Source organism: Sceloporus undulatus, chromosome 9 (assembly GCF_019175285.1).
Source record: "Sceloporus undulatus isolate JIND9_A2432 ecotype Alabama chromosome 9, SceUnd_v1.1, whole genome shotgun sequence".
In the NCBI taxonomy this organism is placed as follows: Eukaryota; Metazoa; Chordata; class Lepidosauria; order Squamata; family Phrynosomatidae; genus Sceloporus; species Sceloporus undulatus.
This window is the reverse complement of record NC_056530.1, coordinates 7,903,180-7,924,967: the sequence shown is the minus strand read 5'-3', so window position 1 is coordinate 7,924,967 and position 21,788 is coordinate 7,903,180. Positions and strand designations below refer to the sequence as shown.

General features: G+C 44.5%; 1 protein-coding gene across 1 annotated transcript; it reads right to left on the bottom strand.

The window, feature by feature from the left end:
- Nucleotides 1-6,516: 6,516 nt before the first annotated feature.
- EDN2 (endothelin 2) lies at nt 6,517-21,500 on the bottom strand. Its single transcript, XM_042439866.1, has 5 exons — nt 21,292-21,500; nt 19,666-19,810; nt 15,912-16,031; nt 12,075-12,176; nt 6,517-10,039 (listed from the first exon to the last, which is right to left on the bottom strand). The coding sequence occupies exons 1-4, from the start codon at nt 21,353-21,355 to the stop codon at nt 12,083-12,085; spliced, it is 423 nt and encodes a 140-aa protein (XP_042295800.1). The 5' UTR covers nt 21,356-21,500; the 3' UTR covers nt 6,517-10,039; nt 12,075-12,082.
- Nucleotides 21,501-21,788: the final 288 nt, after the last annotated feature.

The window sequence follows — 21,788 nt, the reverse complement described above, 5'->3', positions numbered from 1 at the left end:
AAGTGCAAAAGACAACCAGCCAGGGTCAGGGGTTTTCCCGGCAGGCAATGGATCACTCATTAAATAGACACCCTGAGGCGTTGCCATTCAACAACAGCCAACACAGAGATTAACATGTAAATCAGTTCCTCTCAACTAAAGCGTACCAACAATTGCTCCTTCTCATCTGGGAGAGAGGTGACTAGCAGGGTGCCAAATGGTCTGTCCTGGGTCTAATGCTATTCAGCATCTTTATCAGTGACTTGAATTACAGAAAAGAATGTATGCTTATCAAATTTCCAAATGACACCAAATTAGGAGGGATAGCCAATAATCCAGAGGACAGGATAAGAATTCTAAGTGACTTTAACAGATTAGATTGCTGTGCAAGAAAATGAATTTCAACAGGGAGAAATGGAAGGGTTCTACACTTGTGCAATAAAAATGAAATGGAAAGATATAGGATGGGTGACACCTGGCATGTCAGCAGTGTATACAAAAGGGATTTAGGAGTTTTATGTACAACAAATTGAACATGAGTCAACAGAGTAATGTGGCAGCTAGAAAAGCCAATGCAGTTCTGCGCTGCATCGACAGGAGTATAGTGTCCAGACGGAGGGAAGTAATAGTTCTGATGTATTCTGCTTTTTTCAGATTTCACCTGTGTCCAGTTTCTGGGCAATACACTTGAAGAAGTAAGTGGACAAGCATTAGCGTGTGCAGAGTACGATAGCCAAAATGGTGAAAGATCTGGAAATCATGCTGTATGAGGAGAGATTTAGGGCCCATTCCCACTATTGTTTAAATCGGATCACGTTGAATCATGGTTTAAAACACCATGGTTCCCACTTGGGAATCGATTTGGAATCGATTCCTGGGGGGGCATGGTTTTCCCCCATTTAACCTGTGTCAAAAAGGGTTTTCCAGCTCCTTTTTGGGCTGAATTGATTTATTTGATGATAAATCGATTAAGCCCAGTGGGAACCCAGGGCGGATTCGAATCCACCCTGGCAGCCCCTCTCCACCCCGGCCATGGCTCCCTCCCACCCATACATCCTTCCTCCCTCCTTTCCCTCCTTCCTTCCTTCTCTCCTCCTCCCCCTCCCTCCCTCCCTCCCTCCCTCCTTCCTGCCTGGGGCCCCCGGCAGCAGAGGCAGCAGGGGCTGTCAGGGTTCCCTCCACTGTCTGCTTTGGCCTTTTTGCTGCAGCGGCAGCAGCAGCAGAAAAAGCTGCCAGCCAGGGCTCCCAGGACATGCCTCCGTCCGTTCTCCAATGATGTCCAGGACAGAGGCACTTCCTGGGAGCCCTGGCCAGCAGCCTTCTCTGCCACCACTACTGCCACCACTGCCTCCACCGCCTCAGTCCTCCAGGCTGCCAAAGCCTCCTTGAGCTTGGCCAAGCTAGCTGGGGGGGGGCTACAATTTCCAGAATCCCCCAGAGAACTTGGCCAAGCTCAGGGAGGCCCCACTAACCTGGGGGACAGAGGCGGCGGCGGCAGCGGCAGCAATGGTGTAAAAGGCTGCCGGCTGGGGCTCCTTGAACATGCCTCCATCCTGGACATCCGTGGTGGTAAGGACAGAGGCAAGCAGCAGAGAGGCAACCTGCCCCCGTCCTCCGACATCCTCCAGGACTGCTGCCTCTCTCCTTTTGCCCCGGCCCCCTTCTTGCTGGGGCTGAGAAGGAGAGGGAGGGCGGGAGGAGAGGGCCAAGTGGAAGCCCTGACAGCCCCCACCGCCACCAACACTGCCAGGGGCCCCAGGTAAGGAGGGAGGCAGGCAGGCAGGCATGGCAGGAGAGGCTGGGGAAGCCTCTCCTGCCATGTCAAAAGAAGCCTGTCAAAACAGGCATTTTGATTCCTGAAAGGGAACTTGAAACCGGCACAAAAATAGTGGAAACCACTATGTTTGCTGAACCAGTTCCAGGATTCGGTTCAGGAATCGGATCTACAGGGAATGTGCTGTTAGGGAGCTGGGTATGAGTCTATGGGTGTTAGAAAATAGCATCTGGAGAGCCACGGCATCTTCACCTCAGGGGGATGCCAAAAAAGTTGGCTAGCACTCTATACTGCAGATACAGATTTGTAGAGTTATAGATCTAGAACTGCTCTGTATTCTGTTAAACTACATATTCACGATTGCCACAATCATAAATGCCTCCCAACCCATCCTAACAGCATTGAGCAAAGAAGGTCTGTTCTGTTGCCAACCAAAGTGCAAAGAGGATGGTGTTTATCACCCAGAGGTTTTTGCAGCTCAGATCCGGGGTGACTCCTGGTTCAGCTATGCGAATTCACATCCTAACGTGAATGTTTTATCACACCTGGTTGCCCTTCCATTGCCCTTCCGAATCGAGGGGGAATCAAATCATGTGATACGGATTCTGGCAAAGCGGAGTGAGTACAAACTGTATTACCACACCAGTGGGATTCAACTATTCGAATTGGCAACCTTGCTCAGTGGGGGTCTGAACGCGTCATGACCTTGTACGTTTTTGGGGTGAAAAGGGGCGCAAGTTCTTGTTCCCTGTTTCGCGTAATTGTGTGATTGCGTGAATATTTGCTTCGTGGATATTTCTGTGTCTTCTTCATTCCCCATTTTTATTTTCCTTTCCATTTCAGCAGTTTCAACACACACATAGATGGATAGATAGATAGACATACACACATATCTGTATATTCACATTCATGCACATACACACATATGTGTATGTGTTAACTGTTTTAATGTTTGAAATCATATGTTTTATTTTTGTATTTTATTGTTACTGTTGGGCTGTAATCCCACCTCAATCCACCTGGGAGAGGCAGGAAATATTATTATTTTTATTATTATTATTATTATTATTATTATTATTATTATTATTATTATTATATTCCCAAAAAATGAGTTGCCCTGAAAGTGAAAGGACCACCAGAAGGAAATGGGAGGAAATTGCAGCGCTGCATCATGGGAAATCTGCAACTGGGGGGTTTGCGATGGTGTCCCAGAGCAGAAGCAAAGTTGCATTCCACACCAGACCAATTCGGAGTGAAATTGAAGTGAGCTTGAAAGCGAATTCTGTGAATTCACTTTTTTCACGAATTCATCAAAATGAGGAGTCACTTTGGATTCACTGCGGAAGCGCCACAGAAGGAGCCCCCATAGAAAGCAATTGCGTCTGATAACACATTCACGTTATCACATGAATTTGCATCGTTGGACCCGCAGTCACCTGGAACTGAGCTGCAAAAAGCTGCAAAAACCTCCATGTGATAAACTTCGATGACATTACCAGCCCATTCCTACCAGCAAGCAAAGCTGTGACAAGTGTCCTGCTTCTGATTGTTGCATCCTGCCTCATTGGTGGTAGGGAGTTGAAAACATCCTCCTTGCACCCATATTGACTTCTGAACAGATTCCCTTCTCTTGATGTGACTGCTGGCTGTTAAGGTTGGTTTGGGATTGGATCTGTGAATTGCTGTCATAATTCTTCCCATCCCTGAATGTCTTGTCCCTCGCACACGCCAGAGCTGACCTAACAGGGCAGGCACTTCATTGGAAAGTCCAGTTCAGGATTTTTTATTGCTTTATTGCTTCTGTACTTTACGTAAGTTGAGCAGTTAAACAACAGGAATGAAACTGAGTTCAAGTTGTAAAGTTGAAAACATAGAAAGCTGTACCTGGTATGTTGACAATAGGATGTTGAAATTATGTGTTGCTGTTGTTTTGCAAATGACTGCACTTAAATATGTCAACCCTAAAACATAAAACATCATACAGGGAGAGGGAAGGTACTTTGGTATAGTTATGAGGAGGATACAGTGAAGATAAGCTGGAATCAGTTTTCCAGTTTAGCTCCTTACAGGTTGCAATCCAACCAAAATGGTATGTTGAAGAAGCACCCTGTGTAGCTCAAGAAACACACACAGTGGTGTGATATTTATGCAATTGCAATAGTCCATATTTGTCAGAGCTTGGAAACATTGCTTTTTTGGACTAAAGCTCTCATAGCTGGGTGGGGGATTAGGGGAGCTGTAGGCTAAAACTTTTCCAAGCTCCTTTTCTTTCTCTTTCTCGCTCTTTCCTCATCTCTCCAGTCCAAATTGTTGGATCAGCTAACACACATAGAAAATACAGTCCAGAACAGAGCTTAACATGTTGAACTTTAGGTGAAAATCTCTGGGCTTTATGGAAGTCAGTGTCAGACTTATTTATTAGCCTTACAGAGTTATTTATTATCATAATATGTGTGGGCTTATTGGATTTAACCCAGTCCCATGTATTCCAATCTGAACTCAATGGAAGATACAGATTTGAGACATAGTAATGCCCAATTCAATATGTAGCTTTTCACTTTTTTTAAAAGGCCAATGGGACTCATTTTAAGCAACTTTTTGACTACTGTGTTAGTTACTTTCTAATGTACCTTTAATAAAAAGAACAGCAATAAATATATTATTTTCTTATTCCTTTAATGTTATAGATCTTTGTGTCCAGTTCTTACTGGTTTTTTTTTTTTGTCCTTTATGGATGGGAAACAAGTCTTTTCTAAAGTTCACAGCCCTTACTTGCCCATTTGAAAGTAAGTTAGTTCAATAGAACTTCTCATTACAAAGTTGTATGACAACAGGCAGACCTCACAGCAATATACTGGTGCTGGAAAATTGTGTTTCCCCATAGCTTCTTGAGGATTGAAGCTATATTCAGAAGAAATGGGCAGAGCGAGGGAGTGGGTGCCAAAGGCTCCATTGCTCCTGTTAAAAACAAAGTTCAAGTGGTTGTAAATGTGCACCCACCTTAACCAGCATTGTTGGGAAGGAGTGATGGGTAGCATTTTGAGTGGTGATCAAAGCTACAGACTTTATCATAACATACAGCCCTCCAGCTACTGCTGGACTGCAACTCCCAGCACCCCTTAGTTGGTGTAGCCAATGCTGAGAAATGCAGATAGCTGCAGTCCAACATCTGGATCATAGAAGCTGTGCTGCTTGAAGTCACACACAACACATGCTTTGCAATTTCTGCAGTCCCTGGACTGCAGTCCCTGGAACCTCTAGTGCTGAACGTGGCCCCAAGGCTGTTTTTGCACCAGGAGAAACGGGTTGACTGTGGTGGGGAGAGGGGGGGTTCAGAGTTAGTGGGAAGCCCCCCTCTCTCTGAGGGTCTCCTGTTCCCATCTTAATCTTCCTCTACCCAACTCATTTAATGCTTTTGTAAGGAAAGGAAGGCTGGGGTGGATTTCAAGGATCAGGACCCAGCTTCCCTGGGAGCTTTAAAATAAAAGGGGTGCTGGAGACCTGTGGAGAAGGAGAAAACTAGGGTGAGATACTGAGGGCAGGGTGGACATTACTACTTGCTTGAAGCTTGGTCATCCGACAATCCAAAAGGCAGAGTGAAACCAGGGGAGGAGTGTGCGTGGGAGGGAATGGCTGATGCCTCCGTTAGCCACAGTGTGCAGCTGTGGTGGGTTCAGGGGGTCAGTTTATGGGCCCTAGGGCCTTCAGGGGGCCACAGGGACTGCCCCAAATGCCCCAAAGAAATTCACTTCTGGATTTTTGATAGGGATATTAAATATCTCAGGGGGAGATGTGAGCTATTTAAAAGGCAAATTGCTGCTTCCAGAACCTTCCGAGAGATGCAGTTCACACATTCTTGGGGCTGCAAAAGTAAAGCGAGGTAAGAATGGATAGGTCAGGGGCTACGAAACAGATTTAGTGAGGGACCTGTGGCTTCAGGTAGTTTGGCAGTGGGCCACATGGAGTCCACCTCCTGTGCTACCAAAATATTAATGTGGGGGGGGGGAGCGCATGGTGGTAGGTTAGATGACTAGGAATGCAGAGAACACAAGCAGGGCTCTCTAGAACTTATCCCTTTGCCCCTCCTTGCAATTCTCTCTCTCAATGCAATTCTCTCTCTGTTTCAAACAAGCATTTTCAAAAGTGGATACATTTTAAAAATGTACACAGAAGATGTTATCAGACAAGGGAACTTGGAAGTATAATCCAATGGCAATCTGAATGCAATCATGGGGTTTAACGTTATTGCGTGATAGATTACCACATGCAATTTCAGGCAATGGGAAGTCAGTTCGAACGCAATTCAAGTTCACGTAAATCCGCTGAACTAGAGAATTCATGGGAATGCGTTCTGGCCCCACTTTCTTTTCATTCAAAATTAAGAAAAATTCTTCCCGTGTGATAAACTCCAGAGAAATAAATGCATTTAAACATGTGCACAAAGACATTTAGTTTACGAGAAAATTTATGGGGAAATGCATGCATTTGAAGTAAGTACATTAAAATGTGCGTATTTTTAAAATACATATTTCCTTCTAAGGGAGGAGGGAGATCACCATTTGATATGGACCAAGTTGAACCAAACTTTGCACAACTGAAGAACTTTAACAAGTCTGAGTTTGTTAGAATCATCTATCCCTTCCAAAAGTCCTCTGAGTTCCTTGATCATCTTGGCCCTTCCATCCCCTTCCCACAGAGACAGTCCTGTGGAATAAACCAGTCTACCTCCATTCTAGTCTCACCCACCACTATTACTTCAACTCATAGGACACTTAAGTCAGGCAGTTGGACAATCCATTTTAAAAAATTGTTTTGCTTTTCATTTATTACAAATCAACATTTGCATTTTACAGTAAAAAAAAGTTTTAAAAATAAATAAATATATGTGCATATATAGATATATATGTATATATAGCTCCAAATTTATATCCAAATATTGGGTTGCTACATATCAAATGCGCACAGATATGAACAGCGGGGCATTGTGGATAGAGAATCTTATGAGACACAAGTTGCATAGATCATAAGGCTTCTGGTGATCCCAGGTGCAGACTTCCCCAGGCATACAAAAACACTTCTTCTGAGGCTGAACAAAATCTTCACAGGTGCAAATACACACACACACACACACACAAACAAACTTTTCTGAATTTGGATGCTAAATGAATTCGAAATGAATGCTTTATGTGCAATAGTGCATCAATCAGCTGGTCTTCTGCCCATTTTCATCACAAAATCTGAAATGTAGTTTTTAAAAGGAACATTTTGTTCATGCATAGAATATGACAGACATCTCAACATCAAGAGGCACCCTTTAAACCATTATCACCATCACCATAAACTAAATCCGCAACATCTAGTCACACCACAAACCCAAAAGTGCATTTATCTGGAGCACTGATCCATTTGCAGAAACCAGATTTTTCCCTCCCTCCATGCTTTGTAACAGAAGAGACCATGCATGAGGAAAGTAACTAAAGTGTCCTGTGCTTTAGGCATGGAAGGAATTCAAAAGGAAGTGAACTGCATTCTTCCCATAGGCTGTGGAAAGGTAACTGATGTTTGATTTAGGGTAGAAACCATGTGGCAAGGAAGCAACATTGTTCCAAAAAATCTCTGGCTATTGCAGGTGTGGCCTTTCAAAGTGGCTAGACTCCCATTCATCCTTATCACTGGCCATGCTGACTGAGATAGATGGAAGCTAGAAGCCAGCATCTGGAGGGTGTCTGAATTCTCTACAACTTTTCTACTTACTGGTTGAAAATGTGCTACAGAAACTTATTTCCTCTTAATAACACCCATATCCTTGGCCACATAAACTGAAAGAAGTGGTCTACATACAGGAAAAGAAAAGAAAAAAGAAATCACATGGCAGATTTAAGGCTGTAGCACATTCAAATTGTCTGAATAAGATGGCACTTTTGAAAGCCCCTCTTTAAGTAAAATATTTCTTTGCTCAGCAGGAAAGTGCTAACCTGGCTCTGTTGAAGTTAATTTTATGCATACAGGGGAATATTTTTTAAGGGAAGGATCCAGACTTTGCAGTAAGGTTTCCGAATTCACTTTATGTTTGTTTTGCTGAGCCTGTGGATTAGTTAGAGAGAGAAAAAGGTTGCCTTTCCCTCGCTGACTTCTCTCTATACAGAAAGCTAAGTGTGAATTCATCACTGCAGTTTCTTAAAGCTGAAACTGTGCCGACTATAAAGAAATCTCTGGCCAATCTAGTTGAAATGTTGACAACCTCTCAGCACCAATTCTTCACCTCCCCACATATTCCTAGCATCTGGAATTCTAAGCAGGGACCATGGACGCACATCAGTTGCCCCACTGTTATGTCCAGAGAGATTTTCCATGTGATCTGAGCTGCCACATCAAATACAATTAAGTGACCATTCAGTGTTCATGTAAATCTTCCTTGTGAAAGCTACACTAGGATTACAATCATATACACACTTCCTTGGGGGTAAATCCTACTGAACTTAATTGGAATTCATCTGAGTAGAAATGAAATAGAAAATTGCATTCTGTTTTGCCAGATGACATATAATCCATTTATACTATCCTATCATACAACAAGATATCAAACACAACCAAGTTGACTTAGGGGACAATCACGCTTACTGTTTTGTCCTGCGGAGATCCGGATCTCCATAGTGATGCAATACCGGATCAGTGTTCCCACTACCTTTTCCCTTGACCCGGTTTCACACTGGGTTATTTTCATAGTGTGAATGGGACCTTAAACTAGCAACTTGGCTGAGCAATTTGTATCTCCTTGACATTATACACTTACAACACTGTAATAGCTCGTTAACTGTCATGGCTCCATCCTATGGAATTCTGGGATTTGTAGTTTTATGAGGTATTTAGAATTCTCTGCCAGAGAGACCTGGTGTCTCACCAAACTTCAAACCCCAGGATTCTATAGGATGCAGCCAAGGCAGTTAAAAGTGATATCAAATGACTATAGCTATGTAGTGTGAAAGAGTGCATAATGCGGTGGTCCTCTCCTTCATGGTTTAAAGATGGCTCAGGAGAAAGAATGTAAAAAAATGCCAATTCCATTTCACAGGCCTAGATAGCTCTTTGGTTAATATCAGTAAGGTTTCAAAGCATAGTAGTAAAACTGACACATTCCCACTATGCTACACATGCATATGAACACCAGGCCTGCAGAACTCTCTTACCTTAGAAATAATTTGATATGTGAACAAGATAGCTCAGTACTAAAGCACAGATGTTCCTAATCCCCACATTTCCAGTTAATTGCTGTTTTAAAAAATATCTCAAGTAGCAGCACTAGGAAAACCATCTGACCAAGCCCTAGACAGAGCCTTCAGAGTAGACAACAGCATACTACAAAGACCTGTGGTCTGGCTCAACAAAAAGCAGCATTGCAAATAATTTTCTGAACCATTAGCCTACCCATGTGTCTAACAACCCCTACCAAAGCCCTCAGTATCCTCATATACCTATGACTTCAAAACATTTTCAAATTGGAACTGCAAAGGGACCTTGTAGAACTCTTGAGACTAACTCTGTGGCGCTATGACAATTTATTTAAACAGGGTGCAAGGCAAGCATACTACAAATTGGATGCTTCGTATTTTGAGGACAACCAAAACAGAGTTGCAAGGAACTCATGTCCTTGTGTAGTCTCATGTCTACGCAAGGTATATATTCCCCTGTGATACAAGGCAGCATAGGGAGAAATGTGCTAAAAGCGAGAATTAGAAGGGGAAAGAGGTAAACAGCAACAGTCTGATGATCAGCCAGTCATGTGTAAAGTGCAGTGTTGTGGGGGTAAGAGTGAACCAGGTCCTGAGGTAGGGGTGTCTGGCATTATCATATACAGAACCACACAGAGCAATAGAAGCTATCATCGTGGCACTGCCTTTACCCAAAGGTCAGCCATTTACAAAGACATCAGCTAAGGAGTGCTATTGGCATCTGAGAAAATAAACATCCTCTCATCCAACAAACTGGACAGACCTTCCCAAGGCGCCACAGAGCCGACAAAAGGAGAAGTTCTGTTCTTTTCACCATGATATCTGAAGTTCTAATGAGACTGTGGTGTGTCATCTCTGCTATTCTTTGCACACTTGGTTGGACATTTCATTTGGTTTCATTTCATTTCATCTTGTTCAATGGTCTTGCCTTCCACTATTTCTACTTAGAAGCATCTTTGCAGGATTGATTGTTTTGTCCTCCTGATTTTCTTCTTTCATAGAAGGAATGTTTTTTTGCTGCCTTCTGGTAAACAAGGCACCTAAAAGAGCATGTTCACTAAAAAAAGAGAAGAAAGAAACTGGTCAGGATCTCACACAACACTCCCTTAGTACTCTACAGGAGTGGCCATTTTTGTGGGAGCTGACTCCATGTTTAAATCAGCAAAAGGCTCAAGGCATCCCCTTAACAACTGCATAGAATTGGGGGGGGGACTACACCATATTTGGCTTCTGCCAAATGCACAGAGGTCCCGTGGTTGTCAAATCCACTAGTTGGGAAATTCTGCCCTCCAAACAATTCTAAAAGCAAAGGAGCATCTATAACTGTCAAATTTTGAGCAAGATCATACAGCAAGCAGGTAGCTTCATGTCCCACCCGGCTCCATTAGGCTCCTTCTTTTTTAGGCCTCCGTCTCTGGTGTTTATCACATGGAAGTTTTTGCAGCTCAGATCCGGGGTGACTCCTGGTTCAGCTATGCGAATTCACATTATAACGTGAATGTTTTATCACACCTGGTTGCCCTTCCCTTGCCCTTCTGAATTGAGGAGGAATCGAATCCAAGGCAAGTCACGTGATGCGGATCAAGCAAAGCAGAGTGAGTGCAAACTGTGTTACCACACCGGTGCATACCATGCGCATTCAACGATTCAAACTGGGACCCTTGCACATGCTTAGTGAGGGTCTGAATGCATCGTGACCTTTTACATTTCTGGGGTGAAAGGGGGCGCAAGTTCTTGTTCCCTGTTTCGCGTAATTGTGTGATTGCGTGAATATTTGCCTCGTGAATATTTCTATGTCTTCTTCATCCCCCTTTTTTTATTTCCCCTTCCATTTCAGCAATTTCAACACACACATATATAGATAGACATACATATCTGTATATTCACATTCACGCACATACACACAAATAAAAAATGAGTTGCCCTGAAAGTTGCCCTAAAAGTGAAAGGACCACTGAAAGGAAATGGGGGGAAATTGCAGCGCTGCATCATGGGAAATTGGCAACCGGGAGGATTTGTGGAGGTGTACCAGAGCAGAAGCAAAGTTGCATTCCACACCAGACCAATTCAGAGTGAAATCGAAGTGAGCTTGGAAGCCATTTCTATGAATTCGCTTGTTACAAATTTCACCAAAATGAGGAGTCATTTTGGATTCACTACAGAAGCGCCACGGAAGAAGCCCCCATAGAAAGCAATTGCGTGTGATAACACATCATGTTATCACGTGAATTCACATCGTTGGACCTGCAGTCACCATGGATTTGAGCTGCAAAACGCTGCAAAAACCTCCATGTGATAAACACCTCTGTCTCTCTAAGAGAGAGCTGTCAAGCCAATGAGGAGATGCTACTTCTTCCTGGTGAGGAAGAGGAACAGTGTGGAGACAATTTAATGGCTGCTGAACAGGCTTGTCTTGGTTTAAAGTGGGAAGGAAATGGGAGTGCTTAACATTTCCTCTCCCCTCATTTCTTTCTCACCAGCCTCAAACAGACAGCCCCAAAAAAACTGCTGTTGGACCCATCTGGGGATGAGACATGTACATGACATATGCCCCCAGATCATGCAGAGGCCATGTGGCGGCCGACTAACGTGGCCCAATCCTCTCCACAAAAGGAGAGGTTTCTTAACCACTCCTTTTTGTGGCCCATTTGAGACAGCAGCAGCGGCTGCCCTCAGGAACATGGCATTTGGTTGCCACAGTCCCACAGTGTTCCCGCGGCAATGGGGGAGGAAGCAGCCTGTGGTCGCTCCTTTTATCCTGTCTACTTTGTCCCACAGTGTCATAAAATAGCCTTTTGAGTGGATTCTGATCCTTCTCTTACAAGTGGCTGCATATGTCTATCTCACAAGCATAAGGGTGCTAAAATATGTTTAAGTGCTGTGCCTGGCATCTGTGATAGTTTTGAGGGGGAAGTAAGGATTCCCAGCAGAAAATGATCAGCATTTTCAACACAACTATGATTTCCAGCTTACTTCAAAGTATTTTGAAAGCATGTCTCTCTAGATGGGGCCCAAGTTTCTCTGGAAGCAGGGAAGCACTACTGTATGCACATAGCAGTACAACCAGAAAGGTGACCCAAGAGGACTTGTACCTGAGCACTCAGAAATTCAGTTTATGGGGCTTCATGCTGTGGGTCTGGAGAAGCTTCAGTAGCACTCCTGTGCTTGGGGGCAGCATAGACTTCTTCAAATTCCTGGGGTGGGGAACAAGACAATATGAGCTTTACCAAAGTTGCAGAGTTGTGTATAAAAGCACATAACATCCCCTCCTGCCTGCTATCACAAAGAAATTCAGGTCAAAGTACCTGTGTCTATGTATATGGTTAAATGAAGACACTGCCTTATTCTTGGAAAACACTGGAAGGATTTTTCAAGAAGCCAATTACACGACTATGACTCTGCTTTCTCTCTCTTTGACATAAACAAATCCTTACATTATACAATCATTCTCTTATGGTTATGGGTCCCAAAGAGTTCAGATTCCAGTGTCTATAAAATGGGCCCATGCCAGGCTTTTTTTTTTTTTAACGCGGATGAGAAAGTTGGATCATTTAACCTCATTTTTTGAGGTTTTTAAATAGAGGCTAGATGGCCAACTGTCAGGGATGCTTTGATTGTGTATTCCTGCATAGCAAGGGATTGGACTGAATGGCCCTCATGGTCTATTCCAACTCTGTGAGTCAGTGGCGTGTTACAAATGGGCCAATGAGACGCTGTCGTTACACGTGAGGGGCGGCGCTTCCTGACGCACCTTGCCCCTCGCACGTAATGAGTAAGTCAAAATGGCGGCACCGCATACAGATGGGCGCCGCCATTTTCACGTCCGGATGCTGCGCACCGGAAGTGGCGCCACAAGTGCGCGCCTCGCACCTTGCAGCACCTCTTCTGGGGCGCAGGAAGAAGCGCCATTTTGGCACTTCTTTCTTGCTGCGCCCGGGAACCGCGCGCGCGGTTTGGCTGTTGCGGTTCCTGGATGCAGCAACCGGCAGCGGTGTGAGACCGCCCGTTTTGAGTGGTCTGTAACGCGCCTATGATTCTAATTAGAAGGTCCTTTTCAAACCATTAATAACAGGGTCCCTGAATAACAATACTGAGTGACTCTGACAAAATCTTTTGGCATAAAGAACAATGAGTTCGATCCACACTCAGGTCATGCCTAGAAATCAAAGGAACCATGACTAATAAGCCTCATAAATTTCAGTGGCCATCCTTGATTTGATTTGATTTGATTTGGATTTCCTGCATGGCAGGGGGTTGGACTGGATGGCCCCTGTGATCTCTTCCAACTCTACGATTCTATGATTGATAAAGTCTGAGCTCAGTCTGTATTATCTCTTTCTCTATCTTTCTCTTTCCCACCACCCATATCCATATTGCCTATAAATATTAGTATAATTGCATATCATTGCATATCACTGATACGGACCATTTCTGCTCAGACATGACATGACTAACAGAACTACAATCAGATAAGGAGAGTGTAAAGCTAAGCATGTAGCATCTTGAGTGTTGGACTATGACTCCAAAGATCCGGGTCTGAATCCACACACAAGTATGGATACCACTGGGTGACCTTTGGCAAGTCACACTCTCTCAGCCTCAGAGAAAGGCAAAGGCCAACCCTCTCTGAACAAATCTTGTTGAGAAAACCCTGTCTCAGGGTCACCATATGTCAAAAAAGACTTGAAGGCACACAAAAACAACAACAACAGGGTTAAGCCCTTTTGGAAAAGCACAGAACAAGGTCCCAAACTGACCTCATCAAAAAAATTGGATTCATAGGTGAGAAACTAACTAGTCTACCCCTTTGTTATATTCTAAGATAAATTCCACTAGTCACCAATTTACATCAGTCTCCTCAAAGATAGGCAGAAAGTAAAAGAAAACAAAGTGGTATAGGAATGCTATGGAATTATTATTATCATTATTATTATTCGCACATGTTGCAAAATTAGGACTCAAAGTGGCTCTCAGTTTAAAAGAAAAATACAACTAAAATGTACAAAAATACAATGAAAGCATTAAACTGTAACAGCATTAAAACGTATCATACATTAAAAGAACAAAATGCAGTTTTAAAAGATAAAAGCAGTTAAAAACAGTACAATTAAAACAGTACAGCATCCCCACCCCATTCTTAAAAACATTCTGTTTTAAAATCCAACTTGCATAAAAAGACTTTAGCCTACTGATGGAAGAACAACAAGGAAGGGGTCCTTTTGGTCTCTCTGGGGAGGAACCTGTCTAGGGGCACCACAGCATTGTTTGCATGGGCCAGCTGGACTGGCACTGCACTGCCATAGCTGGGCCATCCCCACACTCCAGATCTGTAGCCACCACTGTTGCACCTGCAGGAGCTCCATTCTCTGGAGGATGAACTCACCCATGGAAGAGATGAAAGGGCAAAGGGATCACATGGCAGGGGCCTCCCAGGGAAGGGGCAATGTGCAGCACCTGGTGTGCAAACAATGGGCCGGCCCAGTTTGGGCCCAGTGCAACTGTTCACATGCCACAAAACCCAACCCCATGTTAACCCTGCATTTTCAGGGAAACACTAGGGCTTTGCACAACATTGCTAACTCTGGGACAAAATTGGGTTAACAGGGAAAGTCTGTGGTAGTTCATCGGAAGTCATCACATGTTGTGCAGATGGACAGAACTGCCATAAAGACCGAAATGGGGTCTCAATCTTCTCGTCTCCAAACTAAACATACTTAGCTCCCTAAGTCATTTTTGCTCAGTTTCCAGACTGTTGACCATTTCGGTTGCTCTTCTCTGAACAGAACATGTTCCAATATGAGGTCTTTAAGCAGAGGTTGGATGGCCATCTGTTAGGGATGCTTTGATTGAGAGTTCCTGCATTGCAGAATGGGGTTGGACTGGATGGCCCTTGCAGTTTCTTCCAACTCTATGATTCTATGGCCCGTTACAGACCACCCAAAAGGGGCAGTCTTGGGCTGCTGCCGGTTGTAGCGTGGGGGAGCTGCTGCAGCCAAACCGTGCGACTCCCCCACGCTGCAAAAAAGGAGTGCAGAAATCGCACTCCTTCCGGCAACCTGGAAGAGCCGCCGCAAGTGCGAAAGTGCACACTCGCGACGGCTCTTCCGGGTTTAGACGTCCGGACGCTGTGCGTCCGTTACGTCAAGATGGCGGTGCCTGTCTGTATAGGGCACTGCCATCTTGCCGTACGGAATACACGCGAGGGGCAAGGCACGTCCGGAAGCGCCGCCCCTCGCGCGTATTCCTGGCGCAACGACGGCGCCACTTAGGCCCGTCTGTAAGGCGTCTATGATTCTATGATTCAATATCCTTCTTGAACTGTGGCGTCCAGCTAACTTACATTATCCCCAGCTAGCAATGGCACATGATGACTTGATGTAGCACATAATTCATAGATCAGAGTATGTGTACAGGTGCATTTTTAAGACACCAGTTGCTGGGAATACAAGGTGTTCCATTCATGTCTTGCTTCTAAAAGACATCCAGTTGCCTACTATGATAACAGAATGCTGGACTAGAATGGCCTGTGATCTGATCCATAATGGTTAGAGAATGTAATACAGTCTGCCCTTGCCTTACGTGGGGGATCTGTTCTGGACCCCCTCCCCCTCCCGTGTAAGGCAAAAAATGGCCTTGCGCATGCACCATTCTCCCACTCTCCCGGCACCTTCCCCATATGCTGGAAGCTGCCTATAATGAGCCTGCGTATGGCACGGCCTCACTGTACATGTGAAGGGAGGCATACTGCAATTGTGCCTATTGTGCTGCATGGAAAGTAGTTACCAAAACTTCTATTCTGCAGTTTCTCTGTACCATGAAAACCCCATGATAGATTCACCTTAGTGTTGTCATAAGATGGAAGTCATTTGAAGGCACACAACAACAGCAGCAGCAGCAACAACAACAACAGACGACCACCTAGAACTTACCAAGACTTGCCATGGCAAAAGTCTGTACATATCCTGTCCTTAGTATGCAAACATTCACACCGGCCAAGTGTTCTCTTCTGTCGTTTTTGTAGATTTCCAAGGCCATAGGGTATAGCATGTCTGATGTAAAACAAGAAAGTACACAAATTAAACTTTTTTGTTGGATTAGCAAGGATGTTTATGATGCCACCAGGCCAGTGACTGAGCAAGCTTTACAATAACACTTTAAAATGCCCTCCAATGCTACCACCTCCACCAAATTTCAGAATTTTTTATTCTATTTTTTTTTATTCTATTAATTTATTTCTAACCCACCTTTCTCCCAACACAGCATTCAAGGTGGCATAACAATGTCTTAAAAGCACAATACAATAGAAAAACTCTTAGTACAAAAGTTAAAACACAAACTAAACTTTGATTTAAAAGTTAAAAGTTAAAAACAGCATTAAAACATACCAAAATGCAAAGACTACTGCACCTATTAAAGTTCCTTCTGCTGCAACATACTGTAAGCCAAATGCCTCCTTAAACAAAAGTATTTGTCTGCTGGTGCAAAGAGAGCAGGAATCAAGATGGCAAAGGGAATGGCAAAAGTTATTCATCTCCCCACACTGAGTTGAGTACAAGCTACTTTTGCACCTTGAACTCAGTTTGAGCAATGGATGTCAGCCAAAATCAAATTGGGAAAGTGGTGAGGGGAAGGAGAGAGAAACCGGGACATTTTAAAAGCAGCTGAAAATGTGGGATGACATAGGATCAATTGGGGCTGTTCCCTGCCAAATCAAGACAGTTGGAAGGAATGTTGTTACATATACAGTCAGCTCTCCATATCCATGGATTTGTTATCCACAAATTTAAGCACCCATGACTTGAAAATATTCCAAAAAGATATAAATTCCAAAAGGTAAAGCTTGATTTTGCCATTTTATATGAGGGACATCATTTTGCAATGCCACTGTATTTACGGGGGAGTTTATCAGACTAGGGAAATTGGAAGTATAATCCAATGGAAATCCAAATGCAATCATGGGGTTTAAGTTATTGCGTGATAGACTACCACACACAGTTTCGGGCAATGGGAAGTCGGTCCGAACGCAATCATGTGGTTTCACATTATTGCGTGTTAGACTACCACACACAATTTCGGGCAAGGGGAAGTCAGTCTGAGCGCAATCATGGGGTTTCAAGTTATTGCGTGATAGACTACCACACGCAATTTCGGGCAAGGAGAAGTCGGTCCGAATGCAATCATGGGGTTTCACATTATTGCGTGATAGACTACCACTTGCGATTTCGGGCAATGGGAAGTCAGTCTGAGTGCAATCATGGGGTTTTATTATATTTAGCTTTTTCTAATTTCTATAGAATTTTTGTAGCGTGTTTTATCTGCTTTTGTGTTATTTTGATATGGCCTATGGGCTAATCAATAAACATTGATTGAATGGTACCCACAGTAGTTCTTGGAACCAAACCCCTGCAGATACCAAGGGTCCACTGTATGTCCTTTTTACCAAGGCACTCAAAGATGGCACACTATGGCTGAGAGCCACCATAAAACATTGCCTGGCTGCTGGGGGTGGAGGGTGGCTGAACTAGATAGGCCTTTGGTTCAGTCCAGTAAGACTCTTCTCAAGTTCTTATGGCAAAGAGATCATTCTGTACCAGAAGCAAAATATCACTGGATCACATACTCTATATAGGCAGACTTTTAAAGTCCTAAACTACTTGGGTTCAGACTATCTGAAGAACCACATCTCCCTATACATGCCAGCCTGAGGGTTAAGCCTGAGAGTTATTTTTTTTATTATTGAAATGGTTTGTTTTTAACTTTTATTTCTTAATTTAAGTACTGCTTAATTTTTTTTTTATCTTTTGTAATTAATGTTTGAATAATAATGTTTGAAATTGTTGCAAGCCACCTTGAATCCCATTTTGGGAGAAAGGCAGGATATAAATTGAATAACTAAATAAATAGATGCCTTGCCAAGTAGAAGACAGATTCACTTAACTTGGTGGCCTTCAGATGTATTGGTGTACGACTGCCATTATCACAGGCTTATTGACTAGAGATGATGGAGACAGAGCTTTGGATGCTTGCTTTTTGTACTACAGTTCCCAGAATCCCCTAGTCAAGTAATTTTTCCAAGCTCTATAGAAGTCAGGGTCCAACACATCTGGAAAACACCAGGTTGGAGCACTGGTTTCATGCAAAAAAATAATTTTGTGCAAACATAGTTTTGGTGAAAAATACTATTGTTGCTGCTTATATATATATATATATATATTTTAAAAGCACTGGTCTTTTCATGCAGAGCAAAAAGATATCATAGCCATTTACCGCCATTTTTTACCAAGGATATCCTTATTATGGATGAGGTTACCTTTTAAGAGCCTTTACATTTCTTAATCTTTGGGCAGCTTGTTATTAACTCTGTGGGATCCCAAGTCTGACCTCACAGCTCTCCCTCTTTTCTGAAGCTATTATTCAGACCAGAGGACATATTCAAGAATGCGCATTTAACAGGCTTGATTAGAACCACATCTGAACAGGGCTGCATCCACACTGGGGAAATAACCCAGTTTGGCACCGCTTTAACCCTTTGTGGCTCAAGGCTATGGAATTCTGGGAGTTGGAGTTTGTTGTGGGGCCCAGAGCGGAGCATGCCACCAAAGCATACAGCATACCAGTCCAAAGTGACCCAAAGCAGCATTATTTTGGCCTGTCTGTATAGAGGCTATAAACTCAGTTCTAGTACTGCAACAGACTGAGCTTGGTCAAGTTACTTTCTGGACTACAACCCTCAGAATCCTGCAGATGGCATGTACCATGGGAAAAAGGTGTCCTATTTCTTAAATCTAAGTGGCATGGTCTCCCATCCCTACCACTGGCAGATTCACTAGTCAAGGTCCACTTTGCTGGTCAGAGGATCCTGGGGTTCAAATAAAAAGAACGTTGATCCTACAAGTCTGCCTAGCCCTTTAGGGGGGCGGGAGGAAAGTCTTCGCATTTTCCAAAACCAAGCCAAATAAAATAACGCATGCATAAAGCTTGTGTAGAGAGAGAACAGAAGATTTTACTGGTGTGTGTGGAAACTCTCACAGCTCATGTTCTCAGGAGTTTATCACATGGGGAGAATTTCTCTTAATTTCGAATGAAAAGAACGCATTCACGTGAATTGGATAGTTCAGCAAATTTACGTGAATTCGTATTGCGTTCGAACTGACTCCCCATTGCCCGAAAATAGCTTCCCATTGCCCAAAATTGCATGTGATCACCTCTCACACAATAATGTGAAACCCCATGATTGCGTTCGGACTGACTTCCCATTGCCTGAAATTGCGTGTGGTAGTCTATCACACAATAACGTGGAACCCCATGATTGCATTCGGATTGCCATTGGATTATACTTCCAATTTCCCTTGTCTGATAACGTCCTAAGAGCACTTTGCTGTTGCTGACTTGCATTTCTATAGCTGCAGTACTTGGGAAAGTCATTTTTCCAAGCTCTGCGTGGGAGATTTTTTAGGAATCACCTGTATCATGTTTTGAATTCTGAGATGGAATAAATGCATTCAAAAATGTAAGTAACTTTACCCCTAAGACTCTTCCCACAAATATCCCATTTTATGAGGATCTGTGGACGAAAATCGTCACCGTCTAATGCCAATCTACTTGCCTGCCTCACACAAAATCTAACTAGAAAAAGAGCTGTAACCACTTGAAGACCTGACCACAGCCACTGGCCCCACTGACCCAGGTGTGTTGATCCAGATGATATCAAGGTGGCAGAAGTAAACGCATTCATTGTCCTCCCAGGTGGCACAGGTACATCGCTTTGTCCTTAGGTGCCTGCTGCTTGCCGCTGCCAGGTAGGATTTTGCTGGAGGGGAGCTGAGACCTGAAACAGGAGAAAAGAGGACAGAAAAAGAGGGGGAGTCAGAGGCTCGTCTTTGACAGATTCAGGTGTGTGTGTGTGTGTGTGTGTGTGTGTGTGTCAACACAGTGATCTGCCAACTAATCTTACAGACATTTCTATGTGAAAAGTTTTATAGCTGCCATAACCGTAATGATTAACATTACAAAATCATAAAAGACGCTGAATGGGTGTCTAGATATGTGACTGTGTGCTTAGCAGTCCCAGCGTGTTTTGCAGAACTCAGCTGGCAGCCTGCAAAGGTAACAAGGGGCACAGCCGGGCACACAGTGTTGCTCCCTGGCACATGGCTAGCTTTCAGGAAGACAGTGCAGAACGATGCATGCTTTCAAACACAAGCTCCAAAACATGTCTGTGCACTGATGCGTGCGCACACATTGCTTGTTGCGTGCCTTCAAGTCGTTTCTGACTTATGGGGATCCTCAAGCAAACCTGTCACAGTGTTCTCTTGGCAAGATTGGTCCAGAGGAAGTTTGCCATTGCTTTCCCTGAGGCCGAGAGTGTGTGGCTTGTCCAAGGTCACCAGTCGGTTTCAGGGCCGAGTAGAGGCTCGAACCCTGGTCTCCAGCATCACAGTCCAGCGCTCAAGCCTCTAGGCGCCACTGGCTCTCCACCAGGGTTCAAATCCCAGCTCAGTCAAGGCTTCAGCTCTGTCCTTTTGAATCTATTGTAACCTGCCTTGAGTCTCATTGTGGGAGAAAGGTGGGGTATAAATCCTGGAGCTAAATAAATACAGCGGGTCCTTCTTATCCGCTGGGATTTGGTTCCAGAACACACACACACACACTCCATGGATAACAACAATCCGTGAATGCTCAAGTCCTGTGAACTAGAATGGCAGAGCAACATGGTGCCCCTGATACGAAATGGAAAATCAAGGTTTGCTATTTGGAATGTATACTTCTCTTTTAAAAACCACAACATTTTCAAGCCGCGGATGCTTGAATCTGTGGGTGAAAAATCCGTGGATGAAGAGGGCCAAGTGTAAATAAATAAATAAATAAATAACACGTATATGTAGGCACGTGTGCACACAGACCCCGACGCATCTAATTGCATGCATACCTAGAGACAAATGTCTCTCCAGCTTTCTAGAAGTCTTGCCCATCGGGAAACACTAGGGAAGAAGACTTGCCCAGAAGCATTGCAGAAGACTTGCCAATAGGGAGTCATTGGGGGATCCCAGGGGGCCAGGCGTCCTCCCTTTCCCGGACCCCTCTTCCCTTGCTCTCCAGGAGGAATTCCCAAACGCATGGCTTTCTATGCCAAGGAGGGGTTTCTTTCTTTCCAGCTTTGCTGGGGGTGGGGGGGGCATGCCTTCCACATTTCTCTCCAGGGTCCTCCATCCATCTCGCAGTCCCTCGCCCTCTTGGGCACATCTGGCCACCCAAAAAGGGCACACACCCCCCCACAGCCCAGGGATCTCCATGGCAGAGGGCTCCCACCTTCTTCCAGGAGGACGCAGAGGGTGAAGGCAAGAGACAAGAAGCCGGACGGCGGGCTTCGCATAACGGCGGCGGCGAGGAAGAGGAGGAAGAGGAGGAAGGCTGGGCTGGAGCTCTGTCTCTCTCTCTCTCTCCCGCAGAGACTCCTCTGGAGCTGCCAGCCTCCGCGGCAGGTGCTTTATAGCTCGGCCTCGGCTCCGCTGCCTGGCCCCTCCCCAGGCCCAAAGAAGGAAGGGCACGCCAAGCCATGCCAAGCCATGCCAGCCAAGGGGCACCCCCGCTGCCTCCTTCCCCCGCATGCCAGGCTCCTCTCCTGGAGGAAGCCCCAGAGTTCCTGCCTTTGAGAGAGAAGAGCAGCTTCCTTCGCAGGAGGAACTAAAGCGAATGACAGCACTTGCCCATAAGGAATCATTGGGAATGCTGGCCCATAGGGAATCATTGGGAATACAGGCCCATAGGGAATCATTGGGAATGCTGGCCCATAGGGAATCATTGGG

Bases quoted from the DNA above. Each gene is read 5' to 3' on its own strand.
- EDN2 (XM_042439866.1), bottom strand. From the start codon at position 21,355: ATGCGAAGCCCGCCGTCCGGCTTCTTGTCTCTTGCCTTCACCCTCTGC. The intron at 19,811-21,291 runs GTGGGAGCCCTC...CTCCTGTTTCAG, and splicing joins CTGCGTCCTCCTGGAAGAAG to GTCTCAGCTCCCCTCCAGCA. The intron at 12,177-15,911 runs GTAAGTTCTAGG...TCCCCACCCCAG, and splicing joins TTTTGCCATGGCAAGTCTTG to GAATTTGAAGAAGTCTATGC.